At 41.8% G+C, this 25,622-nt stretch overlaps 1 protein-coding gene across 4 annotated transcripts in view; it reads left to right on the forward strand.

Moving 5' to 3' along the window:
• myo18ab (myosin XVIIIA b) overlaps nucleotides 1-24,366 on the forward strand; it is a 197,988-nt gene extending 173,622 nt beyond the window's left edge. For all 4 annotated transcript variants that reach the window (XM_077610588.1, XM_077610591.1, XM_077610590.1 and 1 more), the window contains 5 exons: nucleotides 2,848-2,985; nucleotides 9,425-9,610; nucleotides 9,717-9,856; nucleotides 18,142-18,264; nucleotides 23,704-24,366. In XM_077610588.1, the coding sequence (XP_077466714.1) occupies nucleotides 2,848-2,985; nucleotides 9,425-9,610; nucleotides 9,717-9,856; nucleotides 18,142-18,264; nucleotides 23,704-23,764 (648 nt within the window). In that variant the 3' untranslated portion in view covers nucleotides 23,765-24,366. The remainder of the gene's footprint in view (nucleotides 1-2,847; nucleotides 2,986-9,424; nucleotides 9,611-9,716; nucleotides 9,857-18,141; nucleotides 18,265-23,703) is intronic.
• The last annotated feature ends 1,256 nt before the right edge of the window (nucleotides 24,367-25,622 follow it).

Consider the following 25,622-nt stretch of genomic DNA (forward strand, 5'->3'; position numbering starts at 1 on the left):
TCTACTGGAACGCGCCCCATTCAAGGCCAAAGTCTGACAGTTCTATGAGCACGGCGAGAAGAGATATATACACCACATTTGGCAACATGCGAGCACCAACAATGGAAGTTTATTTGAAATGGATTGTCGATGCTTGGGATCATCTGCCGAAGGATCTAATCATCAAGTCGTTCAAGGGATGCGGACTGACCAACGCTCTCGACGGCTCAAAGAATTGCCAGATCCATTGTTTCAAGTCAGACGGCCCGATTCAGACTGGTTTGCAACTTCTCCAGCAAGCGCGAGCCAATGCTGGAGACAATGAACGTGAACTCACTCAGACACGCGACGCTGATGCGGAAGGTGATGTGAATGATGAGAACAGCTACAACAGCGACGTGTCACTTGATTTTCACCGGTAAATTTGTAATTACTTACCAGTAATCGCCTTGTATTTGTGCCTTTTGTTAAATAAATATGTATAAGTTACCTGTTTTCTCTTTTCATCCATTAAATTTACCGCATCTTCTCATAATTCTGACCAGCTAGTCAAAAAATAGAGTGGCACCCTCTAATTGAATAACACTACGGGGGGAAGTTTGAAAAATAGAACGGCATGCTGTTGAAATAGAGGTTTTACGACATGTGTGTGTGTGTGTTTGTGTGGGAGAGAGAGCGGGAGAGACAGGGACTGAGCGAGAGAGAGACAGACGGGGACTGAGAGAGACAGACGGGGACTGAGAGAGAGACAGACGGGGACAGAGAGAGAGGGATGGAGGGAGAGGGAGAGATGGAGACAGTCTGACTGACTGACAGTCTTCTTGCACTTTGCAATGTGCTGGCCACCAATCCCGGCTGTCCCATGCCTGCTGCCCATATTTGGCCTTCTCATAATTGTTATTATTACCTTCAATTTAGGAATTACTATGGTTTTTAAAGTCATAGTTATTTAATCACAAATCTGTTAATGTGCAAACTTTTAGTGTAAGTATTGTAAAAATCACATTAACCTGTTTGCCAATAAAGCAGATGCATACCAGTCTCCCTCTGCCAATTGCTCCCCTTATTAATGATTGCAATTCCCCGTATTAAGCGATAATAAACCGTACAAAAAGAACGCGGCACATATTTACTCACATAGGGCACACTTAAAAGTCTATAATTTTCCCCAAAGTGGACAGGGTGACATTAGTCTTTTGTATGCACTAAATTCAACATTCTGTAGATGTCACTGTATGACACTGACAGCTTGACTGTCTGGGTACCTTGCTTGCTATATTTAAAGTTTAAAAGGCAGACAGTTGAAAGGGGAATGCGCGTGCACATCATGCCTAAAGCATGACAATAGCAGTCCACGATGCTGTTTTCCTCTGCTACCAGTGACCGAAACGATCCGGATTAGAGCCAAAATGGTAAAATTTGATCAGTTTTACAAAAAAACGTACCGTAATTACTCGAATATAACGCGCACTCGAAAATAACACGCAGGTCATTTTGGGCCAAAAAAATCTGGAAAAACGCAGTACTCGAATATAGTGCGCACCTAAAATTTCCCGCTGACGAAAATCAGAAATCTTACCTTTTTTTCTTCGTTTCACGATTGTTTTGTTCAAACAAATTTATTCATTAGAATCCTTCAAATGAAGAGTTCCTCTCTCTCTTTGTCTGTCCTCTCATACATCTCTTCGTTGAGAATCCTATCAACGTACACGCTTCCTTCATCCACTTCCTCTTCCTCCCACAACACATCATCCGATTGGCTTTACGAGATGACGTAAAATCCGTGCGTCAAAGTGAGTTTGACAATGCTTTTTTCGATCGAAAATTTGTAATTTATTTTAGTTATTGATTATAACACTGAACTGAGAGAGGGTGAACTGAGACGAGTAGGAGGCTAGAGGGGGGGAGTGGTGGTCTCGGCTTTCCGATTTTCGATCGAAATTACGAGATGACGTAAAATCCGTGTGTCGGCTTTAGGAGATGACGTAAAATCCGTGCGTCAGCTGTACGAGATGACGTAAAATCCGTGCGTCAAAGTGAGTTTGACAATGCTTTTTTCGATCAAAAATTTGTAATTTATTTTAGTTCTTGATTATAACACGCACCCCCAACTATTGGAATTAATTATATAGCAAAAACCTGCGTGTTATATTCGAGTAATTACGGTACTTAAAAAAAAGTTCCTGTGCAAAAGTTGTTATACGCCGTACACAATTTGAAATGATCAAAACACATATAGATTACAGGAAAAACATATAAATTTACAGGTATGGCAGATGTCAATACAAGCTTGAATTTTGACCTAATAAAGGACAGACAAAAATTGTAAAAAAAAAGTTTACTTTTCAAAGCCCCCTATTTCCCCACATTATCATTTGCATCCAACCATCACTCAGGCACACAGAGACTGGTCCTTAAAAAAGAAATCATTCACAATGAATTATCTGTAAATGCTATTTTCCTCAAAGGAGGGGCTTTAACGTTTTTTTCCTGCTCATAAAAAGTTAAATATTTGAGAGGCCAACAATTTGGAAATGAAAGCGAGTCTGTACTAGATTATCCTTGCTGTCAAATAACAGTCTGTCTCTGTTTCATTCCAAGATATTGACCTCCAAAAACCCTATAATTTTAATTTTCTATTTTGTAAAGCAAAAAAATTGGCATGGCACCCACCCAAGAGGACGATTCATTATTCATCTAAAAGCATATCCTGATTAAATGTGAGTCAAATTGAAGTCGGTCACCTTTGAACATTTTCCAAGTTTAGTGGAGTCCATATTCAATAAGGCACAGTTTTTCCCTGCAATTTTATCTCGTGCTTTTCAATTTTAAAAATCACTAATGCACAGTATGTTTACATTGACCCAGATGCAAGCCCTCCAGAGTCAACTAGACTTTCAGGAGCAGTCCATGGTGGAGAAATCACTTGTGAGCCGACAGGAGGTCAAGATTCGAGAGCTTGAAACCAAGCTAGAGTTTGAGAAGACCCAGGTTAAACGTCTGGAGGTGAGATCAACTAGACAGACAACAAGAGCATCAGATGTAGGGGTAAAAGTCTGTTGAGGTGGTAAAATGTGCCATCAGCAACATCGCATGACGACAAAAAATTAGCAAAGTCATAGACATATCTCTGTTATGCTTCAAGCCTTCAAAAATATGATGTCCTCGATTCCTCGCTGGTTAATTAAACTACAAATTATACTGTCATTAGTGTCAGTTTGTTGAGTTTGATTAATTTAATTTAAATTAATGTAATGAACATATTATGTTCATGTTAATGAACATAGCGTATTTACTCGCTTTTGTCGGACAAAAAATGATGACTGAATCGAGGGTATGGCTTATATGCGCTAAAACAAGACATGCACGAAACTGCAAGTTGACGGCGCCGTGATGCAATGACATAACGACAAAATGGCGCCGTGACAAGATGACGTCACGACAAAATGGTGCCGTGACACGATGACGTCACGACAAAATGACGCCACGACAAAATGGCGCGGTGACACGATGACGTCACGACAAAATGGCGCAGTGACATGATGACGTCACGACGAAATGGCGCTGTTGCGTCAGCGCATGACGTCATGACACAAGCGAATTAGGCTGATGTTTATTTCAAAATAGAGAAACGATAAACAGATAAAACGCTAAACAAAATGTATTTTGACGTCTATGAATGAAATTCAAGAAAAAATTGTATCTTGCATAAAACGTGAAAAAACTCACGTTCCCGTCACTGTTCGCTCGGTGCACAGCCATCTTTCCTAGGTGCCGGGCAGCCATCTTAGCTAGGGTGGTAACGTCTAAACCTAGTTAAACATGCTCTGACTGGCCAGACGCGAGTAGCCTTTATTTTGAAATAAAACAAAATTCTGATTTTTTTTTTTTTTTTTGTATTTCTTGTTCGAAAGTGACAACTATTGAGATATTTTTCCGGGACGGGAACACATTAGCCCGTATCTCAAGGTATTACTGTATTGGGATGTGCTGACATGGTTAACACTACCAACACATGTATCAAGGCATCTCACGTCTGGCCAGTCAGAGCAGTTTAACTATGATAAGATGGCTGTGCCCTGAGCTAGCAATGGAAGGCACAAGTAAGAGTACTCGCGTCTGGCCAGTCAGAGCCCGTTTATCTACGGTAAGATGGCGGCGCCATCAGTGAGCAATGGCAGTAGTAATGCGTTTAATGCAAGATACATTTTTTTATTCTTGAATTTCTTTCTTTGATGTCAAAAGAGATTTTATTTAGTTGTTATGTTTTATCTGTTTATCTTTTCTCTATTTTGAAATAAATGACCATATCGGCCGCATTATGGCATTTTTTCTCCGTTACTTTGCAGTTTCGTCTATGTCAAGTCTAATTCGTGTGAATGTTGGCCGTACCCTCGATTCAGTCATCATTTTTTTGCGACAAATACGGCGTAAATGCGAGAAAATATGGTATGTAAATATGTAAGATTTTAGCCGAGGGCTAATTTCCACATTTCGTCCCTTATGCAGGTTGAAGGTTAACGATGACACATACAGACGCTCCCCTACTTACGAACATTCAACTTACGAACAACGGTACATACGAACATGTCTGCAAATTGCGTTTAAGTCCAAAAATGTTCGCAAGTCCAATTTTGTATTTCGCGCCTTTTTCGGAGTAGTACTTCTTTCCGCCGCTAATACCGACGCCTGGCGCTGTGAGAGCTCAGCTCACCCAGCATCTACCTTCTTCTTCGTTGCAATGCGGAAGTGCGTGAGTGTATCTCCAGTGTGCAAAGAACCTTTTTCATTTGTATCATTAAATATCTCATGCATCCAATATTGAATATGGTTGGTAAAAAGCTAAAGGCTTCTATTGAGGGAGTTGCGAGGAAGAGGCAAGCCATTTCATTTGAAACGAGTGGCAATAATAACGAAGCTTGATGCGCGTGAGAGTGGTAAGCGTTTCACGGGCATTGAATCGTTTGACCGTCAGTACCATTTCTAAACAGAAAGATCGAGCAGCAGGACCCAAATATTGAACGTTGCACAAAGTTTGCAAATCAATTGAATGATGCCATACAGTGCTACTGCATTATTTATGATGGAAAAAAAGAAGAAAACTGTGCAATCGTCATTAGGTCGCTTCTTTTGGCCAGTTTCTAATACATAAATCTCTCTCTCTCTACAGTACTGTACATATTCTCTCCATTTTATTAAATGTTTTTTTTTTCAGTACAAACCAATGCGTGTTACTTATACAAGCCTTAAACATACAAATGCACTTGTATAAACCTTCAATATACTTATATCGGCCTTAAACATAAATTATAATACAAAATATAGCACTGAATCAACTTACAAAAAAATTCAACTTATGAACAATCGCTCGGAACCAATTGCGTTCGTAAGTAGGGGAGCGTCTGTACACACAGGTAGCACAGTTTTAGACAGCGTTGTGATCACAGTTTTGTTCATCTATCAGCCAGGCTTTAAGATGATTGGTGAAGAGGTTCAGTGCCGGGAGTTTACGTATGGTAATTGGTATTGAGTTCCACGTATGTGAGGCATGAACAGAAAGGGTGCTTTCGCTGAATGCACTCTGTTTGAAGGGAACAGCACAGCCACCTCTAGAGCCAGCCCTTGTTGATGTGTTGGAATTTTTTTGTACAAATTTTTGAAGTGGGGGAGGATCTTGGTGTAAGAAGATTTTGTAAACTAAGGTGGCGTCTGTATATTTAACAGTATTGTCCCAGTCCAGGCGTTTGTGTTTTTTAAAATATCTGACGATGGTGTGTTTTTGGTTTTCTGTCTAACACTTTCAGAGCTTGCTTATAAACGGTTTCAATCTGTTTTAGTGCTCTGTTGCAGGCCGATGACCAACTTGTTAGGCAGTAAGTCATGTGTTATATGATCATTGTGTCCAAATACAGTTTTGCTGACTCAGGAGTTAGATTGCTTCCAATGAACCTAAAATTGGACAAATTGAATTTCATTTTATTCAGTGTTTTTTTATCTGTCTTTTAGAGACAAGTTGAGAGTCAAGAGTGATTCCTGGGTATTTAAATTCTTGGACTACATTGATTGTTTTTTCTTGGACAAAAACTTTGGGGTTATATTAGTTGTCGCTCTTTTTGAAAAGAACATACAGTCTTAGATATGTGTAAATGTAGTTGGGATTTTTTAAGCCAGTTATTCACGCTCGTTCTCGCATCTGAGTTCCCGTTCAGCATGTTTTTTGTCTTTCGCGTGGACATAAAGAGCGGGATCACCGACAAACATTTGGCAGGTGACAATCGAAGGACCCCAGCTTGGCAGATATTTTATGGAAAGACTGAAGAGCAGTTTTGAGATCAATCAAACCAGCACCAATGACCTCGCCTTTATCTAGTTTTGATTTTATGTTTTCTAGAAAAAAGCAAACCGCTGTCTCAATAGAATTAGGTTTTCTAAAGCCAATTGTAGCCTTTTAGGGTGTATGGACTGCTGTTAAGGTGATCCACAATTTACTCCTCTACTATCTAGACTTTTTAGACAACTGGAAGGATGCTTATAGGTCTGTAGTTATTGGTTATTGCATGGTTCCCTGATCTAATGGCCTCTAAGCATGCGTCGTCGTCCACGGACTCCAAGCTTGCGCCGTCATCCACGGCCTTCAAGCATGCGCCGTCGACCACGGCCTCCAAGCTTGCGCTGTCGTCAACGGCGTCCAAGCATTCGCCGTCGTCCACGGCCTCCAAGCATGTGTCGTCGTCCACGGCCTCAAGCATCCGCCATCGTGTATGGCCTCCAAGCATGTGCCGTCGTCCACGGCCTCCAAGCATGCACCGTCATCCACGGCCTCCAAGCATGCGCCGTCATCCACGGCCTCCAAGCATGCGCCGTCGTCTACGGCATCCAAGCATGCGCCGTCGTCCACGGCATCCAAGCATGCGCCGTCGTCCACGGCTCCCAACCATATGCCATGGTCCACGCCTCCCAACCATACGCCATGGTCCACGGCTCCCAACCATACGCCATGGTCCACGGCTCCCAACCATACGCCATGGTCCACGGCTCCCAAGCATACGCCATCGTCCACGGCTCCCAAGCATATGCCGTCATCTATGGCTCCCAAGCATACGCCGTCATCTATGGCTCCCAAGCATACGCCGTCATCTATGGCTCCCAAGCATACGCCGTCATCTATGGCTCCCAAGCATACGCCGTCGTCCACGGCTCCCAAGCATACGCCGTCGTCCACGGCTCCCAAGTATACGCCGTCGTCCACGGCTCCCAAATATACGCCGTCGTCCACGGCTCCCAAGTATACGCCGTCGTCCATGGCTCCCAAGTATACGGCGTCGTCCACGGCTCCCAAGTATACGTGTCGTCCACGGCCTCTAGGTTCTCGCCGCCGTCGTCCACGGCCTCCAGGTTCTCGCTGCCGTTTTGGCCGCCATTTGGCCCCCACCAGAAGGATGGCCGCCCACGGCCTCCAGGTTCTCGCCGCCGTCTTGGCCCCCGCCAGAAGGATGGCCGCCCACGACCTCCAGGTTCTCGCCGGGAGAATCGCCGTCGCCCGGGCCCCCAGCAAGAGGACTGCCGTCACTAGGCACATGAGAACGGGGCACCGGGGCCGGTATCGGCGCGTGGGTGCGGGGCGCCGATGTCGGCGCGAGGGTGCGGGGCGCCGGTGTCAGCGCGAGGGCGCGAGGCGCCGCCGTCGGCATGAGGGTGCGGGGCGTCGGCATGCAATCATGGTTAAATGGAGCGGGTACCTGCAAGCGACGGTCCCTCTCTTCCCACGCCTCCAAGATTTCCCTAATTGTCATGCCGGGTCTAAAAAAGCCGGAGTTATTTTGCCCAACTTCAAAGTGATCGCCGTCATTCAGCCCTGTACCAAAATGGCTGCTACCATGCTCCATCTCAAGATGGCTGTCATGATCACGCCATGGCCGTCGTCATTCAGCCCCATCTTGAACAGGCAGCCGTCATCCTGCCCTGCCTCAAAATGGCCATCGTAATGCCACGTTTCAAAAAGGCCGACGTCATCAAGCCCTGCTCGGCCGTCGGGGCTCTCTCTGTCCCGCCTCCTCCTGCCGCTCCCGCGCACGTCGCCGCCTCCGGGCTGACCTAGCTGGCAGCCGGAACGCTGCTCTTCTCAGCATCCCGGGGAGGAGCACGCCACCGTCATCCCGTCAGGAGGGAGTAAAACAATGCCGTCAATGGCCGATGGTCCGTGACGTGGGGGCGGCTCACGGGAGCTCCGCCTGGCCGCGTCTGCCGAGTAGAATAGGTGGGAGAGAGGAAGGCCCATTCGTCCTCGGAGTCGGAGCCCAGAAGGTTAACGAGCTCCAGGCCATCCTCGTAATTAAACAAATCTGAGTCCTAGTCCCATTGTCGTTTTGGACGGTTCCTACGCATGTTGATGGCGACAAAAAGTGACCAATGCGCTGCTAACGCTAATGCTAATGCATGGCTAAACGTGCTCGTGGCCACTTCCTCTTAAGCTGCGTGCGTCCGTGTTCGTCGTGCCGCTCTCATCTTTACCGGGTTTTTTTGCGCCTCGAACGCACCATCCGGAGATTTTCGGAACATTCACACACGTACTGTACGCGCTGGAGGCGACGTCATGGTTTTTGATTTGTTGTTTCTTCGTAGATAGAGGCGGAGGCAGCGAAGAATGTCCCGTGGAGGGATAACGAGAAGGATGCGCGGGTGGGTAGACAGGCGGAGAGTTGACGGCAGGCGACAAATCAAAAAGATAACTTGGGGCTCGGATTACTATGTGTATCACTAGGTTCGTTGTTTGGTGAAAGTATTCTGTCATGTTTAAGTGTCGGCTGCGGCGAGGTTGAACCCAGGATACGGGAAACAGGAAGGGGAGAATTGCTGGTGCAAAAACTTAGGTTCTTTTAATAACAAAAGTTGAATATCCAAATGACAAAATAATCAGGAGGATGCACGCCGACAAAAACCAAAACATGACTTACTAGGACGAGAAACACGAGGTAAAGGTAGTAATACTCCCACCCAGACGTCACCAATATTCTCATTATATACCTCCAAAACAGCTGGCTGTGAGGGGAGGTGAAAACACGCACACATACACACACACCTCGACCATAATGTGACACATACAACCATTCACACTCACAATCATACCGGAACCGAGCAGGAGTCGATCCCACGCTTGCTCACACCGAAGTCAGGCGAGTGAACCACTACACCATCAGGTGGCTGAATTATTATTTATTAATAAAATTGTTAATATTATTAATATCAACAGGCTTACAATGTCATTTTCACCCACCTCTATCAGTGACAATCACCAGTCTTCTTTCATGACACTTTCTAAACTATATATTTTTTTCATTAATTGGACACAGAATGCGCTTATTAACAAATTACAGTTAGTTTGGTGTATGTATGACTATATACATGTTTATTACAGTGTAGAATCTAATCTCTCATCTTTCCACAGAGCCTTGTAGCTCGTCTTAAGGAAAATTTGGAAAAACTCACAGAAGATCGAGACCAACACAGCAGCTGTGAGACCCGGGAGAAAGAACATAGCAAACGATTGCAGAGACAGATTCGCGACATGAAAGAAGAGATGGTGGAACTTGCCAAAAAGGAAGGAGAGGCCAGCCGCAAAAAGCATGAGCTGGTATTCACAAATATTAAATGGTTATGAGTTATCAGACTAATCGATTAGCATGTGTGAACTACTTTTAAAAGAGATATATATATATAGCCTTTTATATTGTTAACAGGATATGGACATTGAGTGCTTGGAGGCTGCAAATCTGAGCCTACAGGCAGACCTTAAACTAGCCTTCAAACGGATTGGGGACCTCCAGGCTGCCATTGAGGATGAAATGGAAAGTGATAACAATGAAGACCTCATCAATAGGTAATCATTCATATTGGCACACATTAGTACACAATTCATATTGGCACACATTAGTACACAATTGTGCTTAGTTTTACCTTCGTGTTCTGTCTTCTATGACCCAGAATGGTGAAAGTAAGTATAAAAATGCAAATAAATTCATTTGTTATAAAGTAATTACTGGGTTTGCTGCAACTACTCGCTGTGCTGGTAATGAGGATCTCTCTCTCGCTCTCTCTCGCTCTCTCTCGCTCTCTCGCTCTCTCTCTCTCACTCTCTCTCTCTGTCTCTCTTTCGCTCTCTGTATGTGTGTATGTGCATGTGTGTATATATATATGTATATATATATATATAGTATATATATATGTATATATATATAGTATATATATATATATATATATAGTATATATATATATATATATATTTCCCGAATACGGGATGAATAAAGTTATCCAATCAAATCCTATATATACAGACGCTCCCCTACTTACGAACATACGACTTACGAACAACGGTACATACGAACATGTCTGCAAATTGCGTTTATGTCGAAAAATGTTCGTAAGTTCGATTTTGTATTTTTTCCGAGTAGTGCTTCTTTCCGCCGCTAATACCGACGCCTGGCGCTGTGAGAGCTCAGCTCCCCAGCATCTACCTTCTTCTGTCCAATTTGTTGCAATGCAGAAGTGCGTGGACGTATCTCCAGTGCGCAAAGAACCTTTTTCATTTGTATCATTAAATATCTCGTGCATCCATTATTGAATATGGTTGGTAAAAAGCGAAAGGCTTCTATTGAGGGAGGTGCAGGGAAGAGGCAAGCCATTTCATTTGAAACGAGTGGCAATAATAACGAAGCTTGATGCGCGTGAGAGTGGTGAGCGTTGCACGGGCATACAACTTGAATCGTTCGACCGTCAGTACCATTTATAAACAGAAAGATCGAGCAGCAGGACCCAAATATTGAACGTTGCACAAAGTTTGCAAATCAATTGAATGATGCCATACAGTGCTACCGCATCATTTATGATGAAAAAAAGAAGAAAACTGTGCAATCGTCGTTAGATCGCTTCTTTCGGCCAGTTTCTAATACATAAATCTCTCTCTCTCTCTCTCTCTACAGTACTATACATATTCTCTCCATTTTATTAAATGTTTTTTTCAGTACAAACCAATGCGTGTTACTTATACAAGCCTTAAACATACAAATGCACTTATATAAACATAAATTATAATACAAGCTATAGCACTGAATCAACTTACAAACAAATTCACTTATGAACAATCGCTCGTAACCTAACTCCTTCGTAAGTAGGGGAGCGTCTGTATAAAAAATATATATATATATATATATATATATATATATATATATATATATATATATATATATATATATATATATATATATATATATACATAGATATATAACACGCTTATTTATTTATATATTTATTCATGTATTTATTTATTAAATTACTTATTACCTGTCTATGTCTAAAATGCCTTTCCTATTTTTGCATCCTCACCCTCTTGCTACTGTGACAACGAAATTTCCCGAATACGGGATGAATAAAGTTATCAAATCCTATATATATATACATTTATATATATATATATATATATATATATATATATATATATATATATATATGTATATGTATATATGTATATATGTATATATGTATATATGTAAAAATAACAGGAAATGCAGCAGCTGAGCTTACCCACGTATTGATTGTGGGTAAAGTTTTATTCTGAGAAAGAGTGCCATTGCCTGTCGGCGTTGTGTGCACGAGTATACTTCATTACCCAGAAAGCCCTCTTTTCCGAAATTTCCGTCGTAAGACGATAATTTTGTATGACAAGCGGTCCTGTGACAAGGTACCACTGTATATGTATGTATATATATGTATGTATATATATATATATATATATATATATATATATATATATATATATATATATATATATATATATATTTACACACGTACATTGGGGCAAATAAGTGTTTCGTCAACCACCAATTGTGCAACTTCTTCTACTTGTAAAGAGACAAGAGGCCTGTAATTGTCAACATGGGTAAACGTCAACCATGAAAGACAGAATGTGGAGAAAAAAACTCAAAATCACATTGTTTAATTTTTAAAGAATTTATTTCCAAATTAGAGTGGATAATAAGTATTTGGTCACCTACAAACAAGCAACATTTCTGTCTGTCAAAGAGGTCTAACTTCTTTTAACGAGGTCTCCACTCGTTACCTGTATTAATAGCATCTGTTTTAACTCGTTATCGGTATAAAAGACACCTGTCGACAACCTCAGTCTCTCACACGCTAACTCCACTATGGCCAAGACCAAAGAGCTGTTGAAGGACACCAGAGACAAAATTGTAGACCCCCACCAGGCTGGAAAGACTGAATCTGCAATAGGTAAAACGCTTGGTGTAAAGAAATCACTGTGGGAGCAATTATTAGAAAATGGAAGATATACAAGATCACTGATAATCTCCCTCGATATGGAGCTCCATGCAAGATCTCACCCCGTGGCGTCAAAATGATAACAAGAACGGTGAGCAAAAATCCAAGAACCACACGGGGGGGACCTAGTGAATGACCTACAGAGAGCTGGCACCATGGTAACAAAGGCTACTATCAGTAACACAATGCGCCGCCAGGGACTCAAATCCTGCACTGCCAGACATTTCCCCCTGCTGAAGCCAGTACACATCGAGGCCCGTCTGCGGTTCGCTAGAGAGCATTTGGATGATCCAGAAGAGGACTGGGAGAATGTGTTATGGTCAGATGAAACCAAAATAGAACTTTTTGGTAGAAACACAGGTTCTCGTGTTTGGAAGAGAAAGAATACTGAATTGCATCCGAAGAACACCATACCCACTGTGAAGCATAGGGGTGGAAACATCATGCTTTGGGGGTGTTTTTCTGCAAAGGGACCAGGACGACTTATCTGTGTAAAGGAAAGAATGAATGAATATCGAGAGATTTTGAGTGAAAATCTCCTTCCATTAGCAAGGACATTGAAGATGAAAGGACATTGAAGATGAGACGTGGCTGGGTCTTTCAGCATGACAATGATCCCAAACACACTGCCAGGGCAACAAAGGAGTGGCTTCGTAAGAGGCATTTCAAGGTCCTGGTGTGGCCTAGCCAGTCTCCAAATCTCAACCCCATAGAAAATCTGTGGAGGGAGTTGAAAGTCCGTGTTGCCTAACGGCAGCCCTAAAACATCACTGCTCTAGAGGATATCTGCATGGAGGAATGGGCCAAAATACCAGCAACAGTGTGTGAAAAGATTGTGAAGAGTTACAGAAAACGTTTGGCCTCCGTTATTGCCAACAAAGGGTACATAATTATCAAAGTATTGATGTGAACTTTTGGTATTGACCAAATACTTATTTTCCACCATGATTTTGAAATAAATTCTTTAAAAATCAAACAGTGATTTTCTGGGTTTTCCCCCCACATTCTGTCTCTCATTGTTGAGGTTTACCCATGTTGACAATTACAGGCCTCTCTAATCTTTTTAAGTAGGATAACTTGCACAATTGGTGGTGGACTAAATACTTATTTGCCTGTATATCGTGCACATAAATGAGGAAATTCACTTTCTCTGCAATGGCTGCTGACAGAGAAAATACCATATTATTCATTATATTAAAATGAAAGAGGTCAGGTGGCATGCTAAATAAAGTGACTGTCCCATATTAGCAGCTTGTGTAAAGTTAGGTGGTTTATTAAGAGAGAAAAAACAGTCAGATGAAACATAAATACAAAAAAAGTCATAATGGTGCACAGGTAACTACATAAATGTGCATTACTATGACATTGTACAAAACATTTAACAATGTATATTCAGTCAGCCTAGTGGAAAAATGCTAAACGATACCCAAAAAAGTAATGGTTATTGGTCAGTTCATGTTCACCCAAAATATGAATACAGTCATACCTCTACTTACGAATGCCTCTAGGTACGAAATTGTCAGGTTACGAAAGCTTTTATAACCAAATGAGTGCCTCGAGATACGCAACAATATCCAAGTTAAGAAATCCCCCAAAAAGTAAATGCATTTCCTTATCCAACAACCACTATCCATGTTTCAAGATTCTCCTGTACTTTTGACTGTCGTTCGTTGTCAGAGTTTTTGTTGAGTTTTTCCAAGTGTGGATGAAGCAGCTTCTTCTGTTTATATCATCATACCTCCCCAAAAAATTACCAATGCGAATGAAAAGAAGTGGTCAGCGATGAGTACATTGACGAGTTGGTCGAGGGGCATACAAACGAACTCTAGCGTTAATGGAACACTCGGCACTACAGAAGGAATATTACGAGAAGGGGGACGAGGAGCTAGCAGCGACCATTCCAACTGCAAAAATCAAAGAAATACTGGAGAAATTTCACAAACTTTCTGTCTGTAGAAAAAACATCCAGAAAAAATATTCACGAGTCATGCGATCGCCCACTTTGACCGACATTTGTTTGTTGCATTATAGAAACATTATTAAAAGTCGTCAAAGGGAATCGTCTTTGGATAGTTTTTTTTTTTCAAAACGTCCGTCAACCAGCACTGCTGAAGGGGAACCTAAATCCAAACAGGTAAGAACCAGTAGCGACTAATAAAAAGGGTGAAAATTAAATTCCAAAGAAATCACAAAACGTTAATGTTTGTTGTTGATTAATGTTGTTAGTGTTGCTGTTTGAATTCTTGATGTTGCGTCTATGAGATGTGTGTTCATGTTCTCTCTCTCTCTCTGTTGCCTTCCTCTTGTTCCCCTGTGTTTCAACCCTGGTAGATTTTATAGTCTTGTTATTCATTTTAATTTTAATAAATAATGTTCTCAGAATTTTCTCTCATGTTTGTGTTTCTCACTTCTTTCATACAACATTGGGACACTTTGACCAATTCTAAAGGGTTTAGTTGGTAGTTGTGTGAGGACCGTGGAACGTATTAGAGAATTTACATATAAAGTACTGCATCGACTTTAAATTTTCAATTTACGAAAAAAAGTTTTGAAACCAATAATCTCGTAAGTAGAGGTACGACTCTATATATGCACTTAACTTAATTAAACTTTTCTATAAAACATTTCATGGGCGCCACAAACTATGCAAATTCCAGATAAGACCTAAGTAAATATTTCCTGGCCAAATACTGATTACGTGAAAGTTAGAAAATCAAAACTACTGACACTTTTAGACTTTAAACCGCTACTTATTTCCCACTATGAACTCTACAGTTTACAGTCCAGTCCAGCTAGTTTATGGATATTTACAAGGTAATGAGTTGCATTTCTTTTGGTGTAAATGTTTTATAATACACTGTGGAAAGCTGCAGCTTATGGTCCAGTGCTGCCTGTATATGAAAAAAAATGTTTTCTTGTCAATTTTGTGGGGTAGCTTCTATTCAAATGTCCCTTGTTGTTGGTTTTTCATCAAAACAACACATACAAAGACAAAAAGAAGGATAGCCTAGCATACATTCCCTACCAAAGCTTCAGATCCTACTGTCTAGATCAGGGGTGAGCAAACCCGTTCTCAAGGGCCGCTGTGGGTGCAGGTTTTTGTTCCAACCGATCCAGTACAGACAGTTTAACCAATGGGGTTTCTGCTGAAACAAGAAGCACCTGATTACTATCCACTGATTGCACTTGTAGGACACCAGATTGGTGAAAAGTTGTCTTATCTATGGGTTGGAATGAAAACCCGCAACCACTGCAGCCTTTTGTGGAATAGTTTGCCCACCCCTGGTTTAGATCCTTATGTCTAAGTCCTTGTTATCGGTGATGGTGTTTTCTTCTTCGCTCTGATATTCCTCTATTTCTTCCCCTTGCTCACAAATTGTTTCTCAATGAATTGTTTTTTAAATGATTTCCTTCAATAGCTTTACTTTTTGCAAAGCTTTGGGAGGTTTAGGGGAGTGTTCTGTTTATTTCCCACTGCTACCAAAACAAAGATGTTAGTAATGTAACAAATTGGAAAGCTCCTGTCAAACTGCTTTTCTACATAACATTCCACATTATTATCATGTGTTGTGACCTAGAATCAAAATGGTAAAATTACCCCCCAGCTCAAATGGTAAAATAACTCTAGAAACATTTTCGAGACATTCTTTCTTATCTTAACCACTTTCAAATTTGCATTCCAACTGAAATTGACAAGTCTCATCCGTAAAAATTTGGCTCTATAATTGTCAGTTTCTGTACTTTCTGTGACATCATCAGGTGGCAACTATGCCATTCCAAACTGCTAAAAAAGCATTTAAATACACAATTTAAATAATTAAACATTTTTGTGAGTTTATAAAATAGCTTTATACTAGATTTTAACAAGATTTAATCAGTAGTTTAGTGTAAAAACAATAATGGCATTGGGACATTACAAATGGTTGTTAGACCTCATTTGTCATCTATAAATATAATGAGTTATTTAGATTAGATTAGAACTTTGTTTCATCCCGCATTCAGGAAATATCCTTGGTTGCAGTAGCAAGACAGACACAGAAGACATTGTAGACATGGGTAAAAAACTGGAGACACACACAGGAAGTCCACAAGGTGGGGACCTTCTTCAGACTGAGACTGAGGTTAAATATGTAGAATCACTCTTTCACGCTGATCCACACAGTCCCTCAGTAGTCTGGAGGTGATCATCTTCCTTGCCTAGATCCTCCTAAGATGTCCTATTACCTGATCAGCAGCAGCGGAGAGGCAGGTGGGGGGCTTCAAAGCACACAAGCATACAACTCTCCAGTTGGAGCCCGGCAAGCAGCGACAGCTCCTCCATCTGACCGGGGAGAGATCTCACGCTCCCATAAAAATGATGGAATGCTCGGTCTGGAGCATCGCTTCTTCTTCCGGCACTATCATCCACTGCTCACAACTGTACCTGCATGCATGACAGCGGAGTCACGGCTGAATGGCTCCAAAGACGTCTAGGACTAGCACAAAGAAACCAAGCCATAGGTCGAGTCGCAAAGGTCGCAAAACAATAAAGCAAAAAGCACAAAGTACAAAGCATATGGGAAAAGCATTAAGAAATATTAAAATGCAATTTAAAAAGATAGAAAAGCAACAAAAACACAAAACAGGCAAGAGCGGACGGAGCTACCGCTACTGGCTGCCACTTGAGCGGCGCCATCTTGGTTGCAGTAGCAAGAAGAGATACAGACAAGAAAAAGACGTAGAGTTAGATAAAACTGTAACCACACACAGGAAGTCTTCCACAAGGTGGGGAATTTCTGCAGACTGAGACCGAGGTTGAAAATATGCAGAGTCACTCTTCCAAGCTTATCCGCACAATCCCTCAGTAGTCTGGAGCTGAAGAATCAACAGTAACAGAGTACAACACTCTTGATACTGGTAAGTGCCTGCTAAGCGCCGACAGGTCTTCCATCTTATCATGGAGGGATCTCATTTTCCCCATAATAATAGATGGAATGATTGGTCTGAAGCGTCGCTTCTTCTCCCGGCACTTTTGTCCAGCTCCGGATTTCCAGCGGCATCGAGGTGTTGCTCTTTCTGCTGTGTATTGTTCACAGCTGATCCGTGTATGATAGCGGAGGCATGGCTGAATGGTTCCAAAAAAGAACAAAGAAAGTTGTAAAAACATTAAAGTAAAAAGTATAAATTAGAAAGTAAAGTAAAAAGGAATGTATTAAGAAATATTAAAATGTAATAAAAAAAAGTAAAAAGGCTGTAAAACACGAAAAACAGAGTGGACAGAAGTCACAGAACTACTCCCACCGGCTGCCGCCTGACGGCGCCACCTTGAAAACAAAAACAAACAAAAAACTCTTACCAAATATTGTTAATTTGTCTTACAGAGTAGAAAACTGAGGAACTGTGGTGAATCATGCTTTATTCACATGAGAGCTACATCACCAAACTGCACTCTGAAGCAGAACATTATCTGCTGCATTTAAATAATGTGGCCCGGGAAAGATCCGTAGTTGTGACTGGGTCATGGAGCAGTTAAGTTCTGGATAATGTCCAATTTGTCCACAGTAGCGTCCGAGACACATGAACAATAAAGTAGATATCTAAAAGGGGCTTAGTGTTTTAAGTCTGTGTAACCTATCGTGGGCCTGTGCAATAACTATTTTTGACCTGGTTGTAAGTGTTACCTTTAATACTGCAGAAATAACACAATGCTTTGAATACTGAATTGACACTGGAAACTAGTACTATACTGTACAATGTAATATTTCCGTGAACTGATTCTCTAACTCTCTTAGCAACGATTTGTTAATTTTCCTCTTTGATTCTTTTTCTGTCTGTATACTATACATTAATTAGTCAAGGGGACTCAGGCTCTGAATCTGATGCGGAGGGTCACGTGGATGGGGTGAAATCCTGGTTGTCCAAAAACAAGGGATCTGCCAAGAATTTTTCAGATGATAGCAGCCTGAAGAGCTCCAGGTCAGTGGAAAAGCAAACATTTGACATTACTGCTACTGTTTCTATATCTATTCAGTCTGCTTTTGACATCAGATTCTCAGTGACATTCACTACGCATTGAGCCTCTCTACCCCCTGAAAGCGTGTTCTGAAGTTTTCTCTCAACCATAAGAACTTTTTTTTATTCATTCATTGATTTTTTGTGCCACTTATCCTCACGAGGTTCACTTGGGGTGTTTGAGCATATCCCAGGTGACAGGAACCAGGCCTGAATTGAGAGAGAGCGAGAGTGCGAGATTGCGAGAGTGCGAGAGTGCGAGAGTGCGAGAGAGCGAGAGTGCGAGAGTGCGAGAGAGCGTGCGAGAGAGCGTGCGAGAGAGCGTGCGAGAGAGCGTGCGAGAGAGCGTGCGAGCGAGACTTTTAGCACGGCAACGCGCTCGTGACATAACATAAAAAAATAAAAAATAAAAATTACTCTCTCCCCGCAACTCCCTCGTTTAATGTCTCTGCGAGCACTGGGCGGAGCGTTGCATTTTTTTCAGTGTTTTTTTCTCCCGGTAGTCAGTGCGAATGGCCTATATACTACTTCTCGTTGGCAAGTGGTCGTGCGTTATCCTATTGTGAAGACATTTGTGTGCATCATTTTGGGAATATTTTGAAGGGAATACAAAATCAAACAACCCTCGATATTGACTGAAAGTCAGTGTGGAGGTGGGGCAAATAGAGGCAACCCGGTAGAAGAAAGGTATCAAAATGTCAAACTAAATTAGAATTAAATTTAGTGTTCGGTTAGATTAAATTTATTTTGAGTGTGTCTGCATCGTAATCCAAGTTCATTTAAATTTGTTTATGTTATGTTATGAGCATGTTGCCGTGCTTTAAAATTTTACCAATGTAGCCAAATTTGCCTCTTCTAATTTCTGTTGCATACTAAATAATGGCAATTTGTACGGTCTACCAAATGAAATTTGTCAGAATATTTCAACCCATTTGAAGAAAACATTGACAATAAATAGACAATACTTGTCCTCACTGTCATTTAATTTGATAATATCCATATGGAGTCTTTGAAATGGATATATTTTTGGGGGATTGACCATGCCTTGGTCTTGTATGGCCCTGGGGATTATGTGGAGCACAGATCAAACAATCCCTTCCAAAAGATTTTATGTTTCGAAAACAAATTTACCCAAAAGTTGTATAATCGCGCTGTACTCAGCCCAACAACCCCCTCGTCCACCTAAGAAAGCTTATCTACAAATTTGGTTTTTCCCTCAGTGCTCCCAAAATCCCCATTTTGCAGAGGAACTTATTTGTTCATCCACACATTTGGACTTTGCTGCTTCATTTTCATTAAATTTCATTTGATGAAATATTTCTGCCATAATTTGTTGCTGCCATCCCTGAAAGGACTTATTGGCAATTTCAGAGATCGATTCCAGATTCCCAAATCTTTTCCACCTTGATATCTGATCGATTCATTATATCTCGGTGGCCAGCCAATCAAAAACATAAGAAGACGGAGAATCATTCACGATCACACTCATAACCAGGGGTAATTTAGGGTGTTCAACCAGCCTAGTATGCATAATTTTGGTTTGTGGAAGGAAACTACTAGATTGGAACCAACCTGGGATTCAATAGTGGATCTTAGAACTGTGAGGTCGATGCACCAGCCACTGGTCAATTGGGCCGCTCACCCACACATCGGCGGTACGTAAATTTTCATCACAAGTGGAGACTGCCATCCGCATAAAGGGCTTATTAAAGCACCCCCCCCCCCCCTTTTGCTGTCTTATCAGCAAAATCATTCCCGAAGGAAATAGGTAATTAATGTATTAGATGTGTGCGCCACACATTTACAAATAGAAATTTGTTTTGGAAGTCAAACTGCAGCCATTAGTCGTGACAGCAAGTCAGCATGAGCGACTGCCATGCCAGTGGCTGTGATTAACCTATCGTTTGCCAACAATCCAATAATAGGCAAAACCATGACACATTGAAAATACACATACAGGCATAAAGATTGTATGAATTGTTTTGCACTAAGTTATACACCTCTGTTAATGCTATCAGTTTAGCTGTTTGTGCATAGAAATGAGGTGGTAATAGCTCTGCTTCTTTTCATAGCGGTCAATATATTGTATCCTGTTCAAGTTTTGTCAAATCTATTAATCCTTAGATAATAATCGGACATAGGCTTTGTCATCATCATTGACTCGACAGAAAGCCTAATTGTCATCATGCCCAGAAACTGCGTATGACGAAATTGGTAGTGCTTCTCCATAAGGTGCGTTTTCCCGGCAAAAGACCCAAATAAGTGATAATTTTGGACTCGTAATTTGGCATTCTGTCGTGATGGATACATCGCATCACCCCCCGAGCGGATCACTTACCTCTCACTTACCTTCAGCCAGCCAGTAGGAGGAGTTATTATGCAGAAAGGAATGTGTGTCGTGTTACCGCAAGTTTAGAGTCCTGATGGATGTGGGAAAAAACTGTCCTTAAGCCTATTTGTCCGTACTTTGTGGGACCTATAGCGTCTGCCAGAGGGCAGCAGCTGGAACAGATTGTGACCAGGGTGGTATGGGTCCCCAATGATGTTCCTGGCTCTGCTGAGGTATCAAGGGCTGGCAATGTCTTCCAGTGAGGGCAAAGAGCAGCCGACGATCTTCTGGGCAGTGTTGATCACTCTATGCATGGCCTTTTTGTCTGCTGCCGTGCTTTCAGCGTACCACACTGTGATGCAGTGTCCCAGGATGCTCTCCACAGTGGCTCTATAGAAGATTACCAGAAGCTCAGATTCTGAATCAGACTCTGGGTCTGCCTCAAGCTCTAGTGCCTCCACCATTTCCTACTGCAGCCCTAGTCATGTAAGGAAAGCCCGATCTCACAAGGTTGCCAGCCCGGAGAAAGAACAGGATCGGCCTCTCACATTCAACAAAAAAGACAAGAAAATGAGGAAGAAGGTGGACAGCCTTATGATGAAGTATTTATATCGGCCAGATAGTGAATGGAGTCATCATTAGAGGTGGGGACCAAGTCTAACAGTTTGTGGACGGTTGGTTAAGAAGTTCTCAAATCCAGCAGCAGATGGAAGAGGATAGTCCAAGGTGGGAGAGTTTGTCAGCCAGAATGTCCGGTATTATAGTGTTGAAGGCTGAGCCATAGTCAATGAAAAGCATCCTTACATAGTTCCCATGGTGCTACAGGTGGCTTAGTGCTCTGTGTAGAGCTACGGCGATGGCGTCCTCAGTGGACCTGTTTGCTCTATGAGCAAACTGGTGAGGGTCAACTGAGGGAGGGATTGTATCCCTGATGTGCCGGGCGACCAACTTTTCAAAGCACGTCATGATCACAGGCGTAAGTGCAACAGGCCTATAGTCATTCAGGCCGTCAATGGTTGGCTTATTAGGGACAGGGATAATGGTGGCAGATTTCAGGCAGGATGGGATGATGGATTGTTGCAGGGAACAATTGAAAATATTTGTGAAAACCCCAGACAGCTGGTCAGCACAGGTTTTGAGCACCTTCTCAGGTACTCCGTCAGGGCCAGCAGCCTTCCTGGTGTTCACAGTCCACAGTACCTGTCTCACTTCATGTTCCTGAAGCTTCCGTGTGGTGGAAGTGTTGAGACTGAATCCGATTTGTCAGTCTCAAAGCGGGCAAAGAAACGATTCAGTTCCTCCGCTAGTGAGGCATCTGTGTTAACAGACACATTAATATTGTCATTGTAATTGGTGATGTGTTGTATTTCCTGCCACATCTTCTTTGGGTTATTTTCTATGAAGTGCTCCTCAATTTTCCTTGTAGATGCTGCCTTGGCCTTTTTAATGCCTCTCTGCAGGTGCTCTGGCAGCGCTGTATTGTAACTTGTCCCCTGACCTGAAGGCGGTCTTACGGCATTTAATGAGTGCCTGTGTCTCACTGGTCATCCAGGGTTTTTGGTTAGGAAAAACCCGGATATGTTTATTAACAGTGACAGTGTCCGTAAAGTTTTTGTAGGAAAGTAAAGTGTCTGTGTAGTCCTGGAGGTTGTGGTGTTCAAAACGTTCCCAAATAGTGCGTGAAAAACAGTCCTGCAGCTGAGAAAGGGCGTCCTCGGGCCATGCTTTTATTATCTTTATTTGTGGCCTTGTTAGCCTCCGGAGTGGGGTGTATGAGGGGGTGAGGGACAGGCAGAGATGGTCGGATCCAGCTAGGTGAGCGAGGGATGACTATATAAGCATGTTTGATGTTAGAATCGGGGCATCGGGGATTTGCGGGTGTAGCCACGTTTCCGTGATGAGAATAATGTCTCAGTTCCTGACAAAGCTGTTGGTAGCAAGCTGAAGTTCCAAATCGTCCATTTTGTGGTTAATGGATCTGGCGTTGGTCAAGAAGATACTTGGAAGGGGTGCTCTGTGCGGTTGTTTCCTTAGCTTAGCAGCTGGGCCCGCCCGGCATCCCCGCTTTTGCTTTCTTTCCCTTCGCCGCCTCCGTCGTACGCTGGGTGGGCTGACTATCCACGGAGATCCCGGTGGTCTCGAGATGTCCTCGGGATATTGTAGGTTCGTTGGTGATGGATATTGCACATCTCCTGCCGAGAGTAATTAAATCATGGCGACTGTAGAAAATGTTTGCCTTGCAGATGTTCGTAAATAACGATAAGACTGAGAAAACAAAACACCAAACTGGAGAGCAAAGAGCCGCCGCACCCGTGCGCGCCGCCATCTTGGATCCCCATGATCCCCATAATGAGTTAAAACAGATGCTATTTATACAGGTAACAAGTGGAGACCTCGTTAGAAGAAGTTAGACCTCTTTGACAGCCAGAAATCTTTCTTGTTTGTAGGTGACCAAATACTTATTTTCCACTCTAATTTGGAAATAAATTCTTTAAAAATCAAACAATGATATTTTCTTTTTTTTCCCACATTCTGTCTGTCACGGTTGAGGTTTACCCATGTTGACAATTACAGGCCTCTCTAATCTTCTCAAGTAGGAGAACTTGCACAATTGGTGGTTTGACTAAATACTTATTTGCCCCACTGTATTTTGTAATTTCCAATCAACCTTATGTGGGCCAACCAAAGCGACCCGGGGGCTGCACAATGCCCAGGTCTGCTCTAGAGCTAAATGGTTGAAAAAGCATTTCTTTACACGTTCAGTTAATGGGGCTTCTTATTATTTTTATGCCTCTAATACTACAATGTTAAATGTGTATCCAAATTGTTTGGCATCTTCTGAATCTGTGTATAACCGACAGTGAGCCCGAAAAGAAGAAATTTTCTTCTGTGGCCAATGTGACGAGGGGCTTGTTTCATCACGTGAATAGAAATTGTGCGCATCTTAGAGAACTGAAGATCTATTTTCACCAACCCCATGAATAATACATTATTGATTTGGTGACTAAGAATCCTCAGAATGTACATTTGAGCACTATAAACTACTTACTAACATTTATAATTCTGACCTGCAGCCCCACCGACAAAACATGCTACGGATTCAGATATGACGAAGAGGAGGAACATGAGACTTGACGCCGCTGAAGGATCGTTGTACTCTTCTTGATACAGATGGAGTAACCAACTGTCGTTTGGCTTTAATGGTGAATCTTTAGATCAGGGATCTTAGCTTATTATGTTTTTTGCTTTCTGAAATAACAGCTTTGTCACCTTTGGCTTGCATGCAAAGTTGGTCTCATTTGTGCTTGTTATAATAATCGCAACAATTTTGGAGGCCGCAACTTAATATCAGAGCTGCCAATCTCCATCGACCCCATTTCAGAAGTACCCTTGTCCCATTACCAGGTTTTCCAAAGTAAATGCGATTCACACAAAATCGATATGAAATAAAATTTAAAAAATAACGTACGACAATTTAAATCAAACTGGTATTATCATGTTTTTACATTAATTGAAATATTGTGTTTTTGCAAACTATTCAACAAGTACAGCAAAATGAAAACAAGGTTATCTTTTTGTTTGGGTCCTTCTCCGGGCGTTTTACGGCCAGTAATTCCACCATGTATCACGCTGAAGTCGCACAGGCATGTTGTGCAATGTGCAAATGTCGGTACTTTTGGAGACGGCTTCAACATGGGATATTTTGTCGAATACGAACCAATAAACTTCTGCGAGTGTCTGGGTTTCTTATTAGAAGTTTCATCCAAATTGCCATCCATTTTGCGCTTAACCTGAGGAGGTATATTGATAAGACTTACCAGTGCTGTGTACGCCTGCTTCCTTTAGAACAACCCCGGAAATGATAGGATTTGTTTCAAAACAAAAGACTGGTGGTTTATTCAGCCTTAATAATACTTATTCCCCTTATTTGAAAAAATGAAAACTAAAATGTTATAGCGATAGAGGCTACCTATGCAATCGATTCCGAATCGATTACCACGCTGAAGTCGCACAAGACGAATCATTTGTCAGAACTTGTAACTCGGAATATTCACAATGCATTCGTGTTACCAAATTCATCCAGTTTACAGTGCAGTTAAATCAAATGCGGAAGTAAGATGCGTAAGCCGTAGCGATGGTGTGAATTTCAAGGCATTTAAATTGGAAATTTGGTACTTTTCCGAAATGGTTGCTCCCAAAATAATTTAAGTGACATTTTTTTTCCCCACAGTTTAGGGAGGTTGTCCAGAGTCCCGTATATTGTGTAACTTTTCTGGGTAAACAGCGGAAATTCCAGAGAAGTTGGCCCCTCTGTAATACAGTGGTACCTTTTTTTGTAACTTGAACATTTCGTAAGTAGAGGTGTACTTTATATGTAAATTCTCTAATTCATTCCAAGGTCCTCACACAACTACCAACTGAAGCCTTTAAAATATTTCCCAACTTTGTAATAAAGATGTGAGAAAACACAGAAAGAGAGAAAATTATAAGGAAATTATTTATTAATGTCTTAAAATAAATAAAGCATATGAAAATGTGCGCTGCGGCCATTATAGATGTAATACCCCTGTTTGTCTGCCAGATGGCGGCAAGAGCCTCTTTTACCAGGCCCGAAAGCTGTCCACTTTGTAGTACATTTTAGACTTTTACACATGGTGTGTGTGTGTAAAAATATGTGCCACGTTGCATTTGTAGTGTTTAATCGCTTAATAAGGGGAATTCAAAATAACTAATGGATAAGGAAATGCATTTACTTTTTGGGGGATTTCGTAACTTGGATCGTTTTCGTATCTATAAATTTCATGACCTGAAACTTTTGTACCTAGAGGCATTCTTAAGTAGACGTATGACTGTATATTGATGTTGCAAGTTTCTATCCTCAGGTTTTCCTTAATTTTGGTATTAAATACCATTTCTTTCAAGTCAGTCGAAGATCACTAAAAACAGTGTCTCAAGTTACTAGACTGGTTGCATGGCATTGCTGTTAAACTTC

The sequence above is a fragment of the Stigmatopora argus genome, chromosome 10, assembly GCF_051989625.1.
Source record: "Stigmatopora argus isolate UIUO_Sarg chromosome 10, RoL_Sarg_1.0, whole genome shotgun sequence".
Lineage (NCBI taxonomy): Eukaryota > Metazoa > Chordata > Actinopteri > Syngnathiformes > Syngnathidae > Stigmatopora > Stigmatopora argus.